This window comes from Lissotriton vulgaris, chromosome 3_1, assembly GCF_964263255.1.
Source record: "Lissotriton vulgaris chromosome 3_1, aLisVul1.2, whole genome shotgun sequence".
Taxonomy (NCBI): Eukaryota; Metazoa; Chordata; class Amphibia; order Caudata; family Salamandridae; genus Lissotriton; species Lissotriton vulgaris.
The window spans coordinates 1778839019-1778859906 of NC_141689.1; the positions used below are offsets into that span (position 1 = coordinate 1778839019).

A 20888-nucleotide genomic window follows, 5' to 3' on the forward strand; every position below is an offset into this window, starting at 1 on the left:
ACCTGGTGCACCTCCTGATTGGCCCCAAATACCACAAGTATTTGCACAAATTCGTCCTAAATAAAATCGTATCGATACCACGTTACTACCTCTCCTTTTCTGCTAAATATGGATGAAAATTAAATTGGCCAAAAGGAAAGGGACAGGTAAGACGACTAAGGTTCCCTAAATTTCACCCACAGTCAGGGAACTATTTGTCAGTGGCTTCTATGATAAAAAAAAATGTCTGTGGTAACGCGACCTTCCCCATTCCAAGTTGTCTCCATACCCCAAGCAGTAAAAAAATGATCGAGACACCCCCGTCTTCCCAAAATGCCCCCAGTTTGGTATCAGCTGCCCTGAACGAGAATCTGAAAAACGCCCCTTGCTCCAATTTGCTGTGTTCCTAGTTGTTTTCCAACAGACCTCACCCACCCCAAGGATAAGTTTAATAATTATCGCAAGCCCCCCCCCCCCCCCCGAGTTTTTGTAGTAGCCAGGTTGCGAGAAACTATATAGAAAGTTAGAAAGATGTGTTGCAGTAAACCTTGTTGAAAATAGGATGTTTAGCCAAAAGATAGGACGCATTGATGTAATGGAGAGTCGTTTAGCCTATGTTCATCCCTCAGAAGGATGCCTATCAGACTATGGTGAATAGCACGTTGCACTTTTCCGTAAGATACAAAGCCCTGAAGACCGGCCTAGCCTTGCAAGACTCGTACTAGGGAAATGGGTCTCTACCAGAAGAACTGACATCTACTGTAATAGAAGAATGCAATGAATGGGTATCAGACCTTGTACCACGACAAATGAATGTAATAACCAACAAAATGCCAAAGAATTAGCCACAAAGGGAAGTTGTAGGAAATCCAGCAAACCCATCATCAATTGTTTATACGTTGGCTGCAAATCTCAATGTAGCGGATGTTTACCCCAGTTGCTTGGTGTTGGGAGAGAAATAGGTTTATGTAATTACCCTCTTCTGCAAAATCTCTAAAGACTGTCTTTTCGAACTCATTTAAGGGTACCACTGTCGGAGGAGAAAGAGACCGGATGTGGGAGCACGCGGCCTGACTGCGGATCGTGGAACCTCAGCGACGGAGGCCAAGGCGAGACCACGGCAGTAAGGAGTCGCAGGATAAGGCACTGTTTCAGACAAAGCTAAGGAAGGGGCTGACCTGAAGCCCCTGCTCTATGATCGACGTGTGCCAAAAAAACAAAAAAAAAAAGTCCCCGCTCTCTGAACCTGGTTATGGACCCGCCTGTCTCAAATTCTCCGTCCCCCTGATCTGTTCCCGACTTGGCCCTGCTCCATCCCCTCCTCCTCCGACCTACCATAAGGACTGTTCACACACACACCTTTCCACCTGAACTTTCAAGTTCCTCCAAATCCTACTGAGCTATCCAGAGAAGGGTATTCCCTGCGTCAAAAGGGAGGGAGCTCCGACTAAGTAGACCACGAACTATATTAATCTCAGAACGGTGACCTAGAACTCCACCAAGGGTCGCCCCCGAAGAGAAGATGAACGAAGTATGTGGTTCTACCCACTGCTGAACGCCTCGATAATGATGGAAGCAACAGGAAATACCCATCACAGAGACTCAAGAAACAAACAGACCCCACCACTCAAAGACAATTGCACTTTTTATCACAATCCTTTCTGCCTCCTAATAACTATGCTCTGAGTTACGGAAGAAAATGCACGTGCTCCGGAACCATGATGCATTCCTCTCAAGAGGTCTGGCGAAACAAAACAAAGATGCACTCCCGCCCGCCGACCTCCAACGACTCAATCCACATGAACATTCCTGTTGACAGAACGAATTGTAATCCAGGTGCTTAACAGTGCCAACAGAAGACGACAAAGACACTGAGAACTCTGATATTTACTATATCTCATTTCTCTCCCAACCACCATTGGACTGACTATGCTCCCGCCGAGTACAAAAAGGACTTACTTATATGATAACTTACCAGTTCCTATTCCAAATGACTATAAGTATCTATGATCTGTACCCAACGCCCTCGCTACATAATTCTAGTCTGATATCGCATTACTATGACTTTTTCTGCAACCAACTTAACGATGAACCCGCCTACTAGATGATGAGATTTTTCAATGTGATGTTTATAATGTGATGTTTATGTACAGTTCTTTTGCCTAAGTCCCCTCTCCCTTACTTATGACCGCTGCAATAGGTATAGATAGGAAATAGGCCAGCAAGATGTCTTGGAAATGTTAAAGGGAGGACTGTGGAAAATTAATACAGTTTGGTGAACATTATCTACGCCATCTTGCCTTTTTCCCGATGCCACACTTTTCGTCATGCACATCCGCCATATTTTAGCCGTTACGATCAGAATCACCCTCACGAAAGACCCCCACGCACCGGTCATTCCCACTCTCACATGCCTTGCGCATAAGCGGCAGCCATTTTAAACACCATGGCCTCCCTGCCCCTCGCTGATAGCCAGCGCGTCTCTCTCTCTCTCTCCTAACCTCACAAGCATCCCCCGCATGCTGACAACCCCCGCTCTCTCATGCCTTGGGTCATAAACCCCTCTTCAGCGCAGCTTCACCACAGAATCCCATCCTGTTCCCAGCGCGACACCTCCCCTCATTCCTTTCATGGTCTCAGATCCTTTTGATGCAAACCCCCTTTCCCTGTGTCCCAGTTTGTCTTCCTTGTTCCCAGGCCGCCACCTGGCCCTGCGGATACTGTTTATTACCCCGTACAGTAGGAAGCTTCCCCTCCCCATCAAAAGACCCTCGAGCCGATCAAAGCCCCCACCCTATGAGATCCGATCAACTCCACGCATTCCGTGAATCGGCGGAATGCCCTGCTGCGCGACAATCATCACCTGTTGTGACCGGGGTGGGGAATTCAACTGTAAATGTATGTGGGAACGGGTCTGAAGGGGAGATTCCGAGGATGTCCTTTCAAATATCAAAGTGTTGCGAGAATGTGTTACGTGCAATAAAGGTCATAAACCCTAGTATAAGAGGCCAGGCCTCAGAGATGTGGTTAGAGCACCTCGTGACGATACTTGCTGTCTGAATTGATGTGTTCTCCTCCGGAGAGAATAAAATCCTCGTTTCCTGCCTTCCAGTCTCCAGCGCCTGCTTCTTCATTGATTAATATTGGTGGGTCATAGAGGCGACACCGCCGGGCAACATAAAGGGGTCTTTGGTTACTGGTTGTCTTTGAACCCCTTTTAACAAGGGTCACATTTTGTGTACTGGGAGAACGACCTCCTGTATAGCGAGCCTAAGGCTGCTGAGCCTGGGTCAGCCCGTGTGCTGGTGGTACCCCAGCGCTTCAGAGCCTTCCTACTGGGTTTGGCTCATGACGTACCGTTAGCTGGACATCTGGGGCAGGACAAGACCTATGACAGGCTTGTCACCCATTTTTATTGGCCTCAGATGCGTAGGGATGTAGACATCCATTGCAAGACTTGTCGCACTTGCCAGGCAAGTGGGAAAAGCGGAAGGAAGCAGAAGGCTCCCCTCCAACCTTTTCCGGTGGTCAGCACCCCCTTTGACCGGGTGGGTATTGACATTGTTGGGCCCCTGGACCCCAAGACAGCCCTGGGCAACAGGTTCATCCTGGTCTTGGTGGACCATGCCACAAGGTACCCAGAAGCCATCCCTCTCAGGACAGTGACGGCCCCCGTGGTGGGACGGGCACTGATGGGTGTTTTCTCCCGGATGGGGTTCCCCAGAGAGGTGGTGTCCGACCGAGGCACCAACTTCATTTCGAACTATATGAAGTCTCTGTGGAAGGAGTGTGGGGTAACCTACAAGTTCACCACTCCTTACCACCCTCAAGGAAATGGGCTGGTTGAGAGATTCAACCGGACCCTGAAAGGCATGATTATGGGTCTTGAAGAACCAATGAGGCGGAAATGGGACGTCCTCTTGCCATGCCTGTTGTTTGCTTACCGTGAGGTACCGCAGAAGGCTCTAGGGTTCAGCCCCTTTGAGCTCTTATACGGTCACCCGGTAAGAGGGCCTTTGAGTCTGGTCAAGGAAGGCTGGGAGCAATCTCCCAGGAAACCTCCCCAGGATGTATACAGCTACATGCTGGCCTTTCGGAACCAGACTCGGCGCTTCAGAGAACTTGCTCAGGCAAATCTGGAGGCCAGCCAGGAGGAGATGAAGCGATGGTACGACCGGAATGCCACTCTGGTAGAGCTTCAGCCTGGTCAGGAAGTGTGGGTCATGTCCCCTGTGGAACCTTGTGCGCTCAAGGACAGGTGGACTGGACCGTTTAAGGTTGTGGAGAAGAAGAGCGATGTCACCTACTTGGTGGACTTGAAATCTCCCAGGAATCCCTTGCGGGTCCTGCATGTCAACCGTTTGAAGCCCCACTTAGAAAGGTCCGAAGTGGGCATGCTCTTAGCTACAGATGATGGAACGGAGGAGGAGAGCGAGCCTCTTCCTGACCTCCTGTATGCTAAAGAGCAAGACGGGTCAGTGGATGGTGTGGTCCTCTCTGACACACTGACCCTTGAGCAGAAACAGGATTGTCGCCACCTGTTGGGACAATTCCCGGATCTGTTTTCCTTGGTTCCGGGTGTCACGCATTGGTGTGTCCATGACGTTGACACCGGAGACAGCCCTCCTGTGAAGCACAAGGCTTACAGGGTGACTGACAAGGTCAGAGCGTACATTAAGGAGGAGGTCTCCAAAATGTTCGCGTTAGGGGTGATTGAGTCCTCTAGCAGTCCTTGGGCCAGCCCAGTGGTCTTGGTCCCGAAGGCTGCAGCGCCTGGTGCTTCACCAGAACTCCGGTTCTACGTGGATTACCGTGGACTCAATTCGGTCACGAAGACTGACGCGCACCCCATCCCCAGAGCTGATGAGCTCATCGATCGGTTGGGGGCTGCCCGGTACCTTAGTACGTTTGACTTAACGTCTGGGTACTGGCAGATCGCCTTGACTGATGGGGCAAAAGAGAGGTCAGCGTTCTCCACACCAGATGGGCTATACCAGCTCCGGGTGATGCCCTTTGGGATGAAGAATGCCCCTGCCACCTTCCAGAGGTTTGTCAACCAGGTCTTGGCTGGACTGGAGGAATTCAGCGCCGCCTACCTGGACGACATCGCAGTGTTCAGCGCCAGCTGGGAGGAACACTTGCGCCACCGCCAGGAAGTGTTGTTGGCCCTGCGCGGAGCAGGCCTCACAATCAAAGCCAGTAAGTGCCAGATTGGGCAGGGTTCTGTGGTGTACTTGGGGCACCAAGTAGGGAGTGGTAAGGTGGCCACCCTGCAACCCAAGATTGATACCATCCTGGCTTGGGCACCGCCCAAAACCCAAACACAGGTGAGAGCCTTCTTAGGACTCACGGGTTATTACAGGAGGTTTGTCAAGGATTACGGTAACATTGTGCACCCCTTGACTTCGCTGACTTCCAGGAAGCAGCCACGAAACGTGATCTGGACTGATGCCTGTCAAACGGCCTTTGACACCCTGAAAACTGCAATGTGCACAGCACCTATACTCCAGGCACCCGACTTTTCGAAAGAATTCATTGTTCAGACGGACGCTTCAGAGCATGGCGTGGGGGCTGTTCTAGCTCAGGTGAATGAAGAGGGCCGAGACTTGCCTGTAGCCTTCATCAGTAGGAGGTTACTTCCCAGGGAAACGAGGTGGAGTGCGATAGAGAGAGAAGCATTTGCTGTGGTCTGGGCGCTGAAGAAGCTAAGACCCTACCTGTTTGGGACTCACTTCCGGGTTCAGACAGACCACAGGCCCCTCAGATGGTTGATGCAAATGAGGGGTGAGAATCCAAAACTGTTGAGGTGGTCCATTGCTCTACAGGGGATGGACTTTACGGTGGAACACCGCCCTGGTACAGATCACGCCAATGCTGATGGTCTGTCCAGATTTTTCCGCCTTAGTGATGAGGACTCCCTAGGTTAAGGGTAGTTCTCCCCACATTTCAGCTGGAGGGGACACGTGTTAGACCTGACATCATTGGCTTGAGTCTCTCCTCCATTTTTCTGTTTGCCTCTACTGTTTTACGATGTTTTGCTGGTATATGCTTTGGGCGCCGTGTCACTGCTGATCAGTGCCATAGCGCAAGTGCGCCCTCTGTTAAAATGATGTATCTATTGTATCCATGTTTGGCTTATTTGGTTTACTGTCAGTCCCTAGTCTAGTGCACCAGGAGTGCCGGGGCTTGTAAATACAAATTCCGCTCGTGGGCTTGCAGCACGTGTTGTGCCACCCACAGGAGCGGCCTTGTAAAAGAATGTCTACGGGTCGGTCATTGCGAGACCCACGTGCAGTCTTGCACTGTCACGTCGGCTGCGCAGGTATACCTACTTGGCAGCCCCTCCAACCTTCCCTTAACTTCAGGTTAGTCACCCCTATGGTAGGCCCATGGGCAGGGTGCATTGTAAGTGTAAGGTAGGACAAGCCTGACCAAGTTGGCATGTCCTGATAGTGAAGTGCCGCCATCTTAGTGCTTCACTATTGCGAGGTAGCCTGCTCTCCGTTGGATAGAATGGGCCGCCGGGATTATTAATGCTATGATCCTAGCTGGCTCAGAGAGTACGGTGCAATGTCGAGTTTGGTATCCCTGAGCTCGGGGTTTAATTACGCATCCGTTGGTGTGGATGGTTTTTGGACTCTCGGTTCGAAAGTAGTACTTTTAGAAAGTGTCTATTTTCTTGTCTAACCATATCTGGTCTCTGCTGGTCTTGCGTGTGTGTGACAGGAGCTGGGTGGCTCCAAGAGGTCTGGATGAGTCAGTGTGGGATGAGTGGGACATTTACGTTGAGAGTAGGGGGAGAGTAGTTGTTGATAGCCTGCCTTGCCTGATACAATGCTGGCTCCACCTCCTGCCAAGCGACTGATGGCTCTGTGCCTGCCATGGACGATCCTAGCCCCACCTCCTGCCAGGAGGGTGATAGCTCTGCTCCTGCCAGTATCAATGCTGGCTCCACCTCCTGCGGGGCGTCTGAGGACCCGGCCCGGCTCAATGAATAGGCCAGGTGCGACTGCCTAGCTCCACCCACCGCAGACCCAGGATGTTGGGAAACCCCCGGCATAGACAAAGGGATCAAAGACGAAAAGGGGTATAAGAGAAGGACCCCTGAGCTAGGAAATCAGATCACTTCTGACAAGGAACCCTGTAACCAAGGACAAGAAGCCTGCTGATCTAAAGGACTGCCTACCCCTTCTGCCAGTGTGCTGTTGTTGGGGGAATCCTGCAGTGCTTCTTTATTTTTGCCAAGGAACCAGGAGAGAGGAACTGTGTGTGTACTCTCACGCTTGCTAAGAAAATCTCCAAGGACTGGAAGAGTGCCAGTCTCCTGCCGAAGTCACAGGGCTAAAGGACTTCACCTGCTAAAAAGTGCTATCCGCTGGAAGTGTGAATCCAGCACCTCTGAAAGGACCAGCAATCACGACGATCGGACGCTGGGCCCGACCGACGCCAGCAGCAACGTCAGTGAGTAGGAGTACGGCTCTAACTCCAGAGGACCTCGTGTCTGCCCCGCTGCTGATCGCATCAACCGTGTGCCCTTCGACGCCGTGAGCGCTGCTCACTCTGTGCAACTGCATCATCGACAACGCCTGCTGTGGCCTGATCGACACCGAAGACGCGACGCCGGATTGCTCGACGCCGCTGATCATCGTGTGCTTCAATTTCCTAAGGTACTGTGTTGTTGGGGGTCCGTGTGACTCCCGGCCCGGCGCAGCGCTCCTCGCGGTCGACGCCGAACCTGTGGATTATCCTTGCCCCAGCGTTGTGTAGCTCCCGTGTGAGTTACCCTGTTGCTAAGAACTGTGTTTCCAAGAAGAAGATTTGCTTGATATAAAAGACTCTTGTGCTAAAGAAGAAACTACCTTTGAACTATCCTTTTTCCTTCCCGAACGTATTTATTCCGATTGTGTACAGTTTTGCCGTTATTTGGTCTTGTGCTAAGTCTTATATAAAGATACTTATTTTTTATAATACTACTGTGTCGTGTCCATTTGTAGTGTATTCACTTTATTACTGTAGGTGGTCATAATTGCTTAACACACAGCCTCTGAGATAAGCCTGTTCTGCTCTGCCAAGCTACCAAGGGGGTGAGCAGGGGTTATCGAAGGGTGTGATCCCCTTGCCCTGACTAGAAAAGGAGTGTCCCTATTTGTCAGAAGTGTATACCTCTGCCAACTAGAGACAGCCGGTTCTAACAGTCAGGCAGATGTTGTAGTAGTGTCTCTAACTGATCATAGTGAGCCCTGCCATATCTTGCAAGGAGGGCTTCTGTGTTAGCTATACGCATGTATTGCTAGCTTGTGCAGCTAACCTTTTGCCTGAAGCATCTATCACCTTAGATTTTTTTATCAGGGGTGGTGCTTCACCTGATGTTTGAGTTTGCTCTTTTTTCTAGCATTTGACACGACTAGAGAATCTAAGGGTAGCTGTCCTTTAATATAGGCAGGATCCCCAGGAGCAGGCCTGTACTTTTTCTCAATTCTAGGGTTTAGAATCCTAGCACGTACAGGATCTTTAAATACTTCTGGAGCATGTTTGATTACCCCTTTAATCATAGGCAAAATTTGAACAGACTTTTGTGATTATTCAAACGTATCTAATAAAAAGTCTTCCTCTGCCTCATCTGAATGCATGGTGACCCCATGATAGATGGCAGCCCTATTCAGTAAGTGCCCAAAACCAATCTTGCCTTCTGGGGGAGAATGTTTTAATGGATATGAATGTGGGTCAGGAATATCTGGCACATCTTGTGGGTTTGGGTATTCCCAATCTGGATCATCAATAGGGTAGGGAAAGGGCTCATCTGGGTCTACCCCTCCCCCTATGCTATACTCATCATCATTTAGAGGTGTATGTGGTGAAGAATGAGGAGGAGAGTTTTCAGGAGAATTTTGAGGTGAAATGTTAAGGGGAACAGGAGATGAAGGAGAAGGAAGTATAGGAGAAGGGTGCATAGGAGATGTGGCAGAGTCCTTCTTCTGGACAGGCACTGCAGGTGTAGGTGATGTGTGACTTCCTCTTCCTGTGTGGTGTAGTGGATACATGACCTGTCTTTGGGTCAATGTAGATCTTTTGTAGAGGATGGGGTTGGAAAAGGGCTTCTCCTTGCGGAACCTTTGCCTGCACCGATTTTTTCAGTTCCGGGCATGGTTGCTGCTTGTCTTTAGCCTTAGGAGTTGTTACTGTGTCCTTTGGCGAAGATTTCGGCACCAAAGGTATTGTTTTCGGAGTCGTAGGCTGTTTTGAGGGCTTGAGCGCATCGGAATCAGGCCTTGTAGGTTTCGGTACCTTAGATATTGGCTTCAGAGTAGAAGCTGGTCTCGTCGGCCTCAAGGCGTCAGACGCTGGTTTCATAGTTTTGTCTTTAGTAGTCGACGGTTTTGGAGCCGGGTCTTCTTTCGGTTTCAGTGCCGAGGGAACTGGTGGGATTGGCACTTGCTCGGTAAGGAGCTACCGGTAGGCCTGAGTATTTTCTTCGGAGTCGGGCTCGATGGCGGGGCTTTCGAAGTGTTTTTTCGGTTGCAACTGTGCCCCGGAGGCTGACTGTTGACCTTTGCCTTCGATTTGGGTGCTGGGTATAGGGCTGGCAGTAGTACTCACGCGCTGACCCGATGGTATGAAGTCATCTGAGTAGTCTACCCCGGATACGATTTGGAGATCGTCTGAATCTTCTTCGGGGACGAGCAGAACTTCTTCGTCGAATACATCCACCGGTTCCGGAGCCGATCTCTGCATGTCGTATCGAAGGGCCCTCCAATCTCGAATGGTCTTCTTGGATCGAAAGGATGTACAGGCTGTACAGCTGGATTCGTCGTGTTCTGGCGATAAGCACAGGTTACAGACCTCGTGATGGTCACAGTGTGGAAACTTTGCTCCAAACTGGGGCATCTTTTGAATGGCGTCCTTTCCATGAGGTGTAGGCCTCACGGCAAGGATAGGCCCAACGGCCCGCGTCAACAACCGGAATCGAGCTGATGGAGTCGAGACGACGTTTATCAATATCGAAAGTAGTTTGGTGAAGTTGGAATACGTTTTTACGCATCGAAGTACTTGAAAAGTAGATTTCAAACCGGAGCGGAAAAGTTTTATCTGAACCCAGTGGCGGAAAAAAACAATCTAAGGATGGAGCCGGTGCCCATGCGCATTATTGTCCAAGGGAGGAGTCGCCTATCTCGTGACTACAAAAGACTTCTTCCAAGACGACAACAACATGCAATAATCCGAGCCCAACAACAGGTGGCGATCTAATGCAAAGTGTAGAATCTGCAGCTCATATGCCTCGAACCTGACTTTTCCACCCTCAGGAGCGGTAATCACTACACATCAATTGCTGACAAAAGAGGCACTGCAAAACATTGCAATGCCGCAAATGTTTATGCTAATTGCTTAACAAACAGTACCTACGTCACAATAAAAACATGGAATAAAACACCTTGAAAATACCCTCTCAAAAAAAAAGTCAGCATCATAAAAATTGTTATTCTATATTATCTTCACCTTTTCACCAGCAGCAACACAGAGGGACTCAGTATCAATGCACTTCGAATTCCTTAAACACCTTTCCAGCAATCGATTCAGCTTCACCAAGAGGTCAGATTGTCTACAAAAATAAGGACATAAGAAAATGGTCATCATACATAGATTTACAGCCCGATATCATAATTCTCACACTCATGAACCCAATTCTTTTTATTGTACATAGACTAGGTCATCTGCAGCAAGTAACTTCTGAACACACTTGTCAATTCAACATCAAGTTTCTCTGGAGTTTTTATTTACAGCATGAGTGGCCATTTTATTGCTCACTCTTTACTTTAAAAAAAAAAATATGAGCATTCAAAGGGCCAATCACCAAAATTAAATTGCAACACATTTAGCCTAACTAGATAAGGCAGACATGATATCATAATACCAAGCTAAATTCAAACATCTAAACAAAGATAACTCCATTATTTTTGTGTGTAAATTATTCAAATCTGTTACATCCAATTGGTACTGTCATAATAGAAGAATAGCAAGGATGCCATTGACCCTGGTAAAAGCAAGGGAAATGGCCCCTTTAATTGCTGTTGGGGTAGTAAAATACAGCAAATTTCAGAGTTCAATGGGCCCCACTGAGCCCCAGTGCCTCTGCACTTTCAACACCATTGGTAGCCAAGCCCCTGTGCCATTATGGAGCTATTACCAATTGGACTTGGCCTGGCAGAACATAGTGAGGAGGGGTGCTTAAACTCCACAACGTTTATATATGAAAAACAAGAACACATTTTGATAGGAATTGATATTTTCCTAGTTCTTCCAGCCCTCTGAACTTAAAAACCGGTGCTCAGATTTACATTTAACGTTGCTGATTGTGTTCCAAGTATTTAGATATTGCTTAAAGACAAAAATATGCAACCTCACTCGCGGCCACAGCCCTTCTTTATTTAAAGCCTTACCGACTACATATTTTTCTTGCTTGTTAAATGTGCATGAGCATAGTTTTGTGCTTAGTGTGTTTATTTCAAGTGTCGTCCCATTTTTTATCACTGCAAATTCCTGGTCTTGGGATATTCATATCTACAGGACCACTTTGGATTTGGAAATATAATAACCCTCTTTGTAACTCCAATGTCTGTGGACTCCCATTATCTTCCTGAGTTGGGAAGGGGGACTGGAAATTGAGGAGTAGCTCGAAAAAACACAAACCGCACATTCTTTGTATTGTTTTCTTTCTCTACATGCAAACAGTTCAGAATGTATGTTGCATGCTTGAGGCATGCAGAAACCAAAGAGGGTAGATTGGCCAACAGGCCTCACTTCCAGGGGGCAAGAACCCCACTAGACAATGGGAGTGGGATATAATTAAAGACCCCTTTGCCCCCACCATAGCTGTAAATCTCCCACCCCCGAGCATTTCACGCCTTCTGCCGAGCTGTGCCCCAAGATGATGAAACCTGGGACAGGCGGCAGGCTGCCAGGGAAGACTACATTTGCACTGGTTTGAAAGGCCCAGAATATGCAAACCCGAGGCGAGGGACCTGGCCCTGGAAGAAGACTCTCGCTCCAACTAACTTCAGGGTGTTTAAAGTCTCTACCATGTACTAGAATGAGGGTGAAGATGGTGTTTGGGGGGGGGGGGGGGGGGGGGAGATGCCCATTGACAAGAACCACTGGATCCCATCACTGGCTGGACCGAGAGGGATGGCTGGGGAAACAGAATAGGAAGTGAAGATTCCCTGAGCAGACTGGGTGTTGACAGCACTTAACTCAGGAACTACAACATTTCTGGGCTAGGTGTATTAATACTGGGGCCAGGTTAGGCAATCAAGGAGAAAATGCAAGGCCCTGTGTAACAGACGGGCAAAGGTCCAGGAGGGACTGGCCTGCTTTGATGTTTTCCTTGGTGACTAGCCTTTGAATGGATTGTACAGAGAAGGACCACACAGGGACTGTAGGTGGGGGTAGGCTGGTATCGAATGGCGAACACTGCAACATGGTAATAATATGGTAATATCTGATACATGAACTCAATAGCCTATGCGAACTGGGCCATGGAGCAAATGCTCCCTATGAGAAGGGAACTTTCAGCTACTAATTACTGTATATTGAGGATGCAGCACAGGTTTTCGGCATAGAAGCCCTACATCTCATCTTCAGCCACGGCTGCTTCTGTTGTGTGAACCATATGGTCAAAAACAAGATCGCTCAACTCTTACGGTCTAACAAACAAAACTGTTGAATACACAAAGCCAGCCCCTCAGGGAAGGAGCTACAGCACACCATCATATTTGCAGGAAGATGTAACCCAGAAGGGGCACTCACTCAAAATATTATAGCCTGCTGATTATTAGAGACAATAGAACCTCACTGGTAACAAAGACGGACGTTGTCACTATAAACCTCAACGTGTAGAGGAGCATTTAGGGAAGGACTCTAGTAAGCACCCTGGTCGGGAGCAGTACAAATGACAAAGCTTAGAGCCTGATGCAAATGTAAGCACCAGTCACAAATTACTAATATCGACTATGAAACTGAAACTGCATGTGGAGATTACATCGTAACAACTAATTAGTGAGGCCCCGAAGGAAAGCAACTATTTTTGGAAAACTGGATTAAGACTCAAACCCGTTCCCTGGCCTGGTCTGGTCTGCCGTTTTCCTCAGTGAAGGCGCACCCAGAACTGTGTCCTGACCCCTTCCAAATGGCCCTGTGACCTGGAATATCCAGATTGCTATAAATTAGAGGAACAGGATACCATCTGTCAAAGTGGCCGATAGTGCTTTGAGAATCATTGGCTCTGCTATTCTCGCACTACACCAAACGTGCCCAGGAATAAAGAAGCAGGCATGACGCAACAAAGAAGGAAGTGAAAGGCCTTTAACAGAAGTATGTGATTGTCTTTCCTGCGAAGTCCATGGTAGTTGTCGGGAAATCACCTGCACTTTTTTACAGACCAGGAAGCAATTTGGGACTGGGCCTAGAGGCAATGTCCTAGTAGTGAGAGCAGGGGATAGTTTGACCCCTAGACAAACTAAGAACTTGAGATAGGCTGCTTCACAGGCTTCTCTAAAATGCCACTGGGAGCTGAGTGGCTGTATCTTGGTACCGGAGGATGCCATTCTTGTGTTGGGCACAAAAGGACTCACGGCTCCAGAGACTGTAATTAGAGTTCTTTTTTTACTTATTATTATTATTAACCATTCCTTATTGATTTTAAGTGCATAGCATCAGAATACGACACATGACACTGGTCATATGGGAAGGTCGCAGCAAGTCTATATGGTTTAAACAAGCATCTCTAAATGTATGCTCATCGTGTGCTCGCCGGAACCCTTGAACCCAAACCGTAGCAAACTCACTGCACCTGGTATAGCTATCCGGATCCAATCCGCAACCTGTCTAACAACGCACGTGTGAGTCATCCCTAGCAGTGCAACCCCCTAAGGAATGCTCATGTTACCGATGAGTGAGCGATCTGGAGATCAGGTGGCATGAGACAGTATATAATAAGATGGGATGGGACGTCGCCCCAGCCCTCCGTGGCAACAGGATCCACAGAGGAGGCAGGATACGCGTCCCCCACTAACCAGTAAACCCGATGTGATAAGTGTTCACAATTGGTCAAATTATAAAGCATGTATCAAAGTGTACAATGCAGATACGGATAAGTCACCTATGATTGCACTGCGCATCTTTACAGGCACAACAAGCATTTGCAATGCAATAGGTCTCGAATTTGCGAGAGTAAGTTATTGACATTGTAAACGACAATGCCTTTTATCTGTTTTGATAATTAACACATAAATAAAAGGCATTGTCATTTACAATGCCAAAAGCTTAAACTCTTGTAAATGTGAGACCTATTTCACTTCAAATAAGTGGCCGCCATTGTCCCGGGCAGCTTGGAAAGTGAAAGCGCCCATGGCACGCTGAATACTGCAGGAAAGCATGTCATGCCTGCAGTAGGCGAAACTCATTAAAGAAAATAGTGCTTACAGAATAAATAAGACATACCATGGAACAAAGGTAAAAGGGCCAGTCCTCATGGGAGGTTACAAATGAAGTCAAGGCGGTACTAAAGAGGGACTAACAAGCCTATTAACGAATCAGAAGCCAGCATTTACGAAGGACAATGACGCAAACCAATGACAAATATGGGCAAGGAGTGGGTGGGCTTCAAGTCTACACTCAAATACAGCATGCCTTGCAGAGCAGCACATGCGCTGTCCAGGCTCGACCTAAAAATGACATTCCTGAAATTTGCTATGAAGTTGTTATAAAGTGCATGCAGGCAGGCTGTAGAATGCATGGTGATTTGCGGATATGTGGGGACAGGGTGGCTGGTGTTAATTCAAATGTAGAGCTCAATCCTTTTGAGGTGCTACTGCTTCCTGCCTCCCATCTTCCTTATTTATTTTTTATTTATTCAAAGTTTTATATAGCGCGAACAAGATCTTTGCAGATAGAGCACTTTACAGAAACAGGGGGTAGGGGCAACAGGAGGGTGGTTAAACAGACTATTGGGTACAATATAGTAGTCAGTAGTAAGTGAGTAGCATAATATGATAGCAGTTATGTACAGATATAATACCAATAAACAATCAGGTAACCAATAATACAAAAACGGTGCAAAGTCTTTGATCCAGCAACAATAGAGTTCAGGTGAACTTTGGCTATAAGGATGGCTTATACCTCTTTCCTAAAAATTACAGAAAACGAGGAGTAGGGGCATCAAGAGGGTGATTAAACAAACTATTGGGTACAATATAGTAGTCGGTAGTAAGTGAGTAGCATAATAGGATCGCAATCATGTAAAAATATAATACCAATAAACAATCAGGTAACCAATGATACAAAAGCGGTGCAAAGTCTCTGATCCAGCAACAATAGAGTTCAGGTGAACTTGGCCATAAGGATGGCTTTTACCTCTTTCTTGAAAAATGCAGTGGAGGAGATAAGCCTGGTTTCAGGAGGGAGTGCATTCCAGATCCTGAGTGCCATTCCTGAGAAGGAGCGTTTGTATGTTTTTTCCTTCCGGAATCTACGAGGTTTCAGGAGTAGATTTTTTGTACTTCTATTGGATCTCGAACCACCTGATAAAGTCAACTTTTGAGTGAGGTAGTTGGGTGACTTGTGGTGTACGGCCGAGTGTGTCATAACGGCAATTTTCAGCTGTATTCTGGCTTCAAAAGGCAGCCATTTCAGGGATTTTAAGTCAGGGGATATATGCGATTGTTTTCTTGAACCAGTAATGAGTCTCGCGGCAGCGTTCAAGGAGGCTCTTAGGGGTGCGGTTGTTGATAGGGGGAGTCCGCTGAGGGCCACAATTCCATAGTCTATGCGGGGGATGACTAGGGCTTGTACAGCAGTTTGGAAGTCCTTGGCTGGGAAGAAGGGTTTAAGTTTCCTCAAAGTGTTGATTTGGAAATTAGCTCCTTTCGTTGCTTTGCTAATGTGCTGCTGCATGTTGAGCTTGGCAAGTGTGATGCCTAAAGATTTCGCAGATTCCACGATGGTGGGTTGGACATTGAGCGCAGTTAGGTGATTGAGCCAGATTTGGGTGATGGCAATTTTCGCAGGAGGTGAGATCAGAAGGAACTCAGTTTTCAGAGCATTTAGTTTGAGGTGATTATCGGCCAACCATGATTGGGTGTTTCTGAGTGTGGAGTTCAGAAGTTTGATGTCTTCCGGGGATTGTAGCTTGAGGTAAAGTTGAGTGTCATCGGCGTACATATGGAAGTGTACATTAGATGCTTGGAGCAAGGTGGTGAGTGGTTCCATGACGAGGTTGAACAATGCAGGGGAAAGGGAAGATCCTTGTGGGACGCCTAAAGTTACAGGCACAGGTGAGGACAGCACGTTGTTGATCTTGAACTTCTGAGACCGGTTATGTAGGAAGGAAGTGAACCATTTGAGAACAGTCCTGGATAAACCCATTCTGGTATTTAGCAGCTTAGTAGGTTCTCATGTTTGACAGTATCAAATGCTGAGGAGAGATCAAGAAGGATGAGGAGGCAGGAATCATTGCGATCAAGGATTTGGAGGGCGTCATCAATTATGTGCGTCATAGCCATTTCCGTGCTGTGTTTCGCTCAGAAGCCTGATTGATGAGGGTTGAGGAGGTCAAACTGATCAATGTGTTTTGTCAGTTGGAGTTGTACACATTTTTACAGCAGTTTGGCCAAGGTGGGGATATTGGTGATAGGGCGGTAATTGTTTAGGTCAGACGGGTCAGCTGTAGGTTTCTTGAGTATAGGCGTGACTTGCCCCACCCTGAGGGAGTCTGGGATGAGTCCTTGTTGAAGGGAGCTGTTAATGATCTTAGTCCAGAGTGGGAGGAGCAGGGGGGTGAAGTCTTTTACAGCATTAGCAGGTAGGGGGTCTGTGAAGTGATTAGAGGGCTTCAGGGTACCTAGCAGTTTGTGAATTGCTTCTTCAGAGTAGGTGTCGAAGGACGTCCATGATGCGTTGTTTTTAGGTTGAGTGGTAGTCATGCTGATGGGGCTGGAGTATCGGCTTACATCATTGAGGAGATCACTTCTTATGTTGTCGGTCTTTAGCTTAAAGAAAGCAGAAAAGTCTTCACAGTGTGGAATATCGCTTGTTGTGCTGTTTGATTGTAAGGGTTGCATCTTGGTTTGCGTTTTGACTAGTTCAAACAGTTTTCTTGGTCGGTTTTTTGCTTGGTCCAGCTGGAGGCTAAAGAAGTCAGATTTCGAGCGCTTGATTTTCCTAAAGTAGGCATTTCTCTTGTTCTTAAGCGTTTTAAAGGTGCAGTGCTGAGGGGTCAGATCTCCAGGTGCACTCTGCCATTCGCATAGCACGCCTGTCTTCATTGAGTCTACCGTCATACCAAGGGTTCGAGTTCTTGGTGGAGACTCTCTTCAGTTGCAGTGGGGCGGCTTCGTTGATTATTGAGTTCATAGAATCGAGGTAGAGGTCGGTCAGTGATTGAACATCAGAGGCGCCCGAAGGGGGAAGGAGGAGACTGCAGGTGTGGGAAGGCAAGGAGTTGGGGTTAAGATTCTTCATGTCCCTTTTCCAGATCTTGGATTTGGTGGGTTGAGCCGGGTTAAGTTTAACTTTTTCGTTGATGAAGAAAGTGATAATGTGGTGGTCTGACCAGTCACAGGGTTGGATCGCCCCCAGTTGGGTAGATTCCTCTTTGGCGATAAGGTCGAGTATCGAGCCTTTGTCGTGTATTGGGCTGTTGCATATTTGGGTGAGGTCAATCGCATTAAGGAAAGTTTTGAGACTATTCACCACTGCGTCTTTCAGATCGTTCCAGTGGAGATTGAAGTCACCCAGGTAGATTTGAGTGATCTGCCGACCGGCGTTGGATGAGATCGTGTCCATGAGTTGTTGGGTGAAGGTGGGGTTGTCCCCGGGCGGGTGGAAGATGAAATGTAAAGTGCATACTGGTTTGCCCTCGCTAGAGATATCGAGGCAGAAGAGTTCACAGGAAGTGAGGGAGGGGGAGGTGACTTTAGTAACGGAGAGGTTGCTCCTAAAAATGCATGCGATTCCCCCGCCCGTCTTGCCGGTCCTGTCGAGTCTAATGATGTGGTAGTTAGGGGGGGGACTAGTATGTCCATTATAGGTGTATAAGCTTCAGTTAGCCACGTTTCAGTCAGAATGGCTAGGTCAACATCCATTGTTATGACGAGATCGGCGATGTCGGAGGAGTGTCTCGGGGCCGATCTGCAGTTGAGTAGGATGCATTTGAGTCTGGGGGTGAGAAGGGTGGTCGAATGTTCTAGAGAGAGGGGGACTTTTCTGAGATTATTGGGGACGGAGCTTCTGTTGCTTAAAGTGGGGGGCCTAAGGGGATTTGTGAGAATTGTGGGTATGGGGAGGTGTGTGATGGTTGTGTGTTTTAAGGGACCTGGGCCAAATGAGCGAAGGAGGGTGCATAAGTCGTGGTCCGAAAGGGAGTTGAGTGCGCGACGGGGCGGTGGGTGTTATTGCGAGCGGGGATAGAGGGCCAACGCGGGGAGAATTGATTGCGAGGGTCTGTGGGGAGGGTGGGGGGCTTGTTGGGTGAGGAAGCGGTGGTAGATCGGGGTTGTCTGGGGTGTGTGTAAAGAAGTTCTTTGATGGTGTGGAGATCTTCTTTGACTTGTAGGAGGGTGGATAAAATCATGTCCAGAGGTGGATTGGGGATGGTATTGGGGATGAGAGCCGTGGGCGAGTGGTTGAGTAGGGAGCTGGAATGGGAACTGAGGAGAGGGGGGGGGGGGATATGCTAGCGTTAGTGCAGGGCTCTGCGGTAATAGTGAGTGGGGTGGCATTCGATGGGTGAGAGAATTTGTGGGCGAGGGGTGTGGGTGAGGTAGGGGGGAGGTTGGAGGCATAGGTGGGGACGCTGGTGGGAGGCGGTGCAGGTGAGTTGAGGGATGAGTGAAGGCTGAAGACGGTGGGGGTGCAAGGAAGGTAGTGGGGGCTGAGAATGGGGGGGGGAGAGAGGAGGAGGTGTTAAGGTAAGGGAGGTGGTGTGTTCTGTGAGTCTAGTTGGGAGAGTGGGGAAGTGGGGAGTGAGAGTGGGGGGGGAGATAGGGTGGGAGATGGATCTGCCGCGGGGCTGGGGAGATATGTTCCGGGCGGTGGTGGGTTCTGCGAGACTCGAAGGAGGTGTGAGGTGGGGGAAAGGGAAGGTGGGGGTATGGAGGATTCATGAGGGGGAGTGATCTTCGCCAGTGAATGAGGGGTGAGGAGGGGTTACATCGGGTGTGTGACTGACTACAGCGCTGGGGGGATGGGAGAGGTGTGTATCGTTCCGATGTTGTGATGGGTTAGGCAAGTTAGATTGAGGATTGGAAGTGGAGGGTGTTGTGTAGCCTGAGGTGTTAGGAATGGAGGTCCGCCGTTTGCCGATGTGTTCTAAGAAGGTGGGGAACAGGTCGAGTTGGTCGAGGTTCCTATAAGTGGATTGGAATAGGATGGTCCCGTTGTTGTAGATGGTGATGGTGGCTCTGCCTGGGAAAACTTGGGATGGTGTGATAGAAAGCGTTAGGCCATGAGCAGATTTTCTGGTGGTGGAGATAGTGAGAATGGAGAGGAGCGCTTTCCTCCACTGTGCTCTACGTAGAGTGTAGAAGATGAGATCGGTGCTCGTGGCTCCATTGATCAGTGAAAAGTAGGTGTCCACAAACGGGGTTTCAGGGTGGGCCTTCGGGAAGTTGTGTTTGAAGCGTTTGGCATTTTTTTTTGGAGAGCTCGGGTGGGTAGTTAATTTTGTATGTGTGCTCGCCCATGCGTTCCATGGTGGAAGAGGTGTAGGTAGAAGAGGGGGGGGGGTGTACGTGGTGAGTGTGTGAGGTTACAGGGCTGTAAGCCTGAAAAGAAAAGAAAAAATTGAGGATAGTCTTAGGAATGGGCAGTTGGTGAGTGTAGGAGAGTAGGGTCTGCAATCCTATGATCACCCAGATTTTTTGCTTTTGTTTCACTGGTTTACGACTTTCTCTGGCTGTGGGCCTGCCAATCAGACCCACAGCCTAGCTGTTCTCTCACTAAATTGACATGTGTACCTTAGGTGCATTATCCAATTGGGACTGGGCCACCTTATCAGACCCTGTAACTCAGGGCATAGGTGTACCCAGGGCCTACCAGGGGCTGAAGCATGTATTATGCCACCCCTGGATGGCCATCTAAATCTGACACAACTGGCTGCACGACAGCTGGGGCAAGGTGGTGTAATCACCCTTTGCTTTAGATATAGTATACCTAGATCTAACCCTAAAAATGGACACACAGATTCCTATCAGTCACTCCTATGGCAGGCCTTGACAATCCTGAAGGCAGAGTGCTTGGAATCGTGTGAGGTGGTGCTCTGGCATGAGCTGAGCCCGTTTTCAGCTTGCGGAACCAAGTCCTAATAGCTGTTCCATGATAACGCATACCATATACTCTTAAGTGCATTATAATCCTCGCGGTTAAATGCTATCTTTGGTATTGCTTTATCAAAACATGTCGAGTAAGGTGTCATACGAATTGGAATACAAACCCCTCGCCAATTCTGGCGACGGGGTTAGCATTCCACCCTTCTAGAGGGACACGACATGTATGTAACTGTGAACCCCGGTTAAAGTTAACTCAAGCCTCAGCTCCACAAAATGGATGCTGCCACAACAGACACGAGTCTGACCTCCTGCTGCTGGGAGTCCTTCCAGCGAGGAGAGCTTGGACAAAGGGTTTCCTGTCAGGGGCGGTACTAGCACCATCCCAGACAGGGTTTTGTGTATCCTGGGTAGGCAGGGCTTTACAGGAAGGTGACTGCAAGTGGCACCCCGGTGCTCACTACGCATCTGCCGGCTAGAACCAGTTCCAGGGGCACACCAGCCCCTGGTCTGGGAAAGTCCGGCATGGGAGAGGGGTGTAACCACCCCCCTTCCTGGTCCCACCCCTAGGGCAGGACCTAGTCGCGTACCCAC

The 20888-nt window shown here is 48.6% G+C and overlaps 1 protein-coding gene across 1 annotated transcript in view; it reads right to left on the reverse strand.

Moving 5' to 3' along the window:
- EXOSC9 (exosome component 9) overlaps positions 1–20888 on the reverse strand; it is a 372997-nt gene that overhangs the window by 276851 nt on the left and 75258 nt on the right. Inside the window, exon 4 of the mRNA XM_086962216.1 lies at positions 10474–10576. Coding sequence (XP_086818342.1) covers positions 10474–10576 — 103 coding nt within the window. The remainder of the gene's footprint in view (positions 1–10473; positions 10577–20888) is intronic.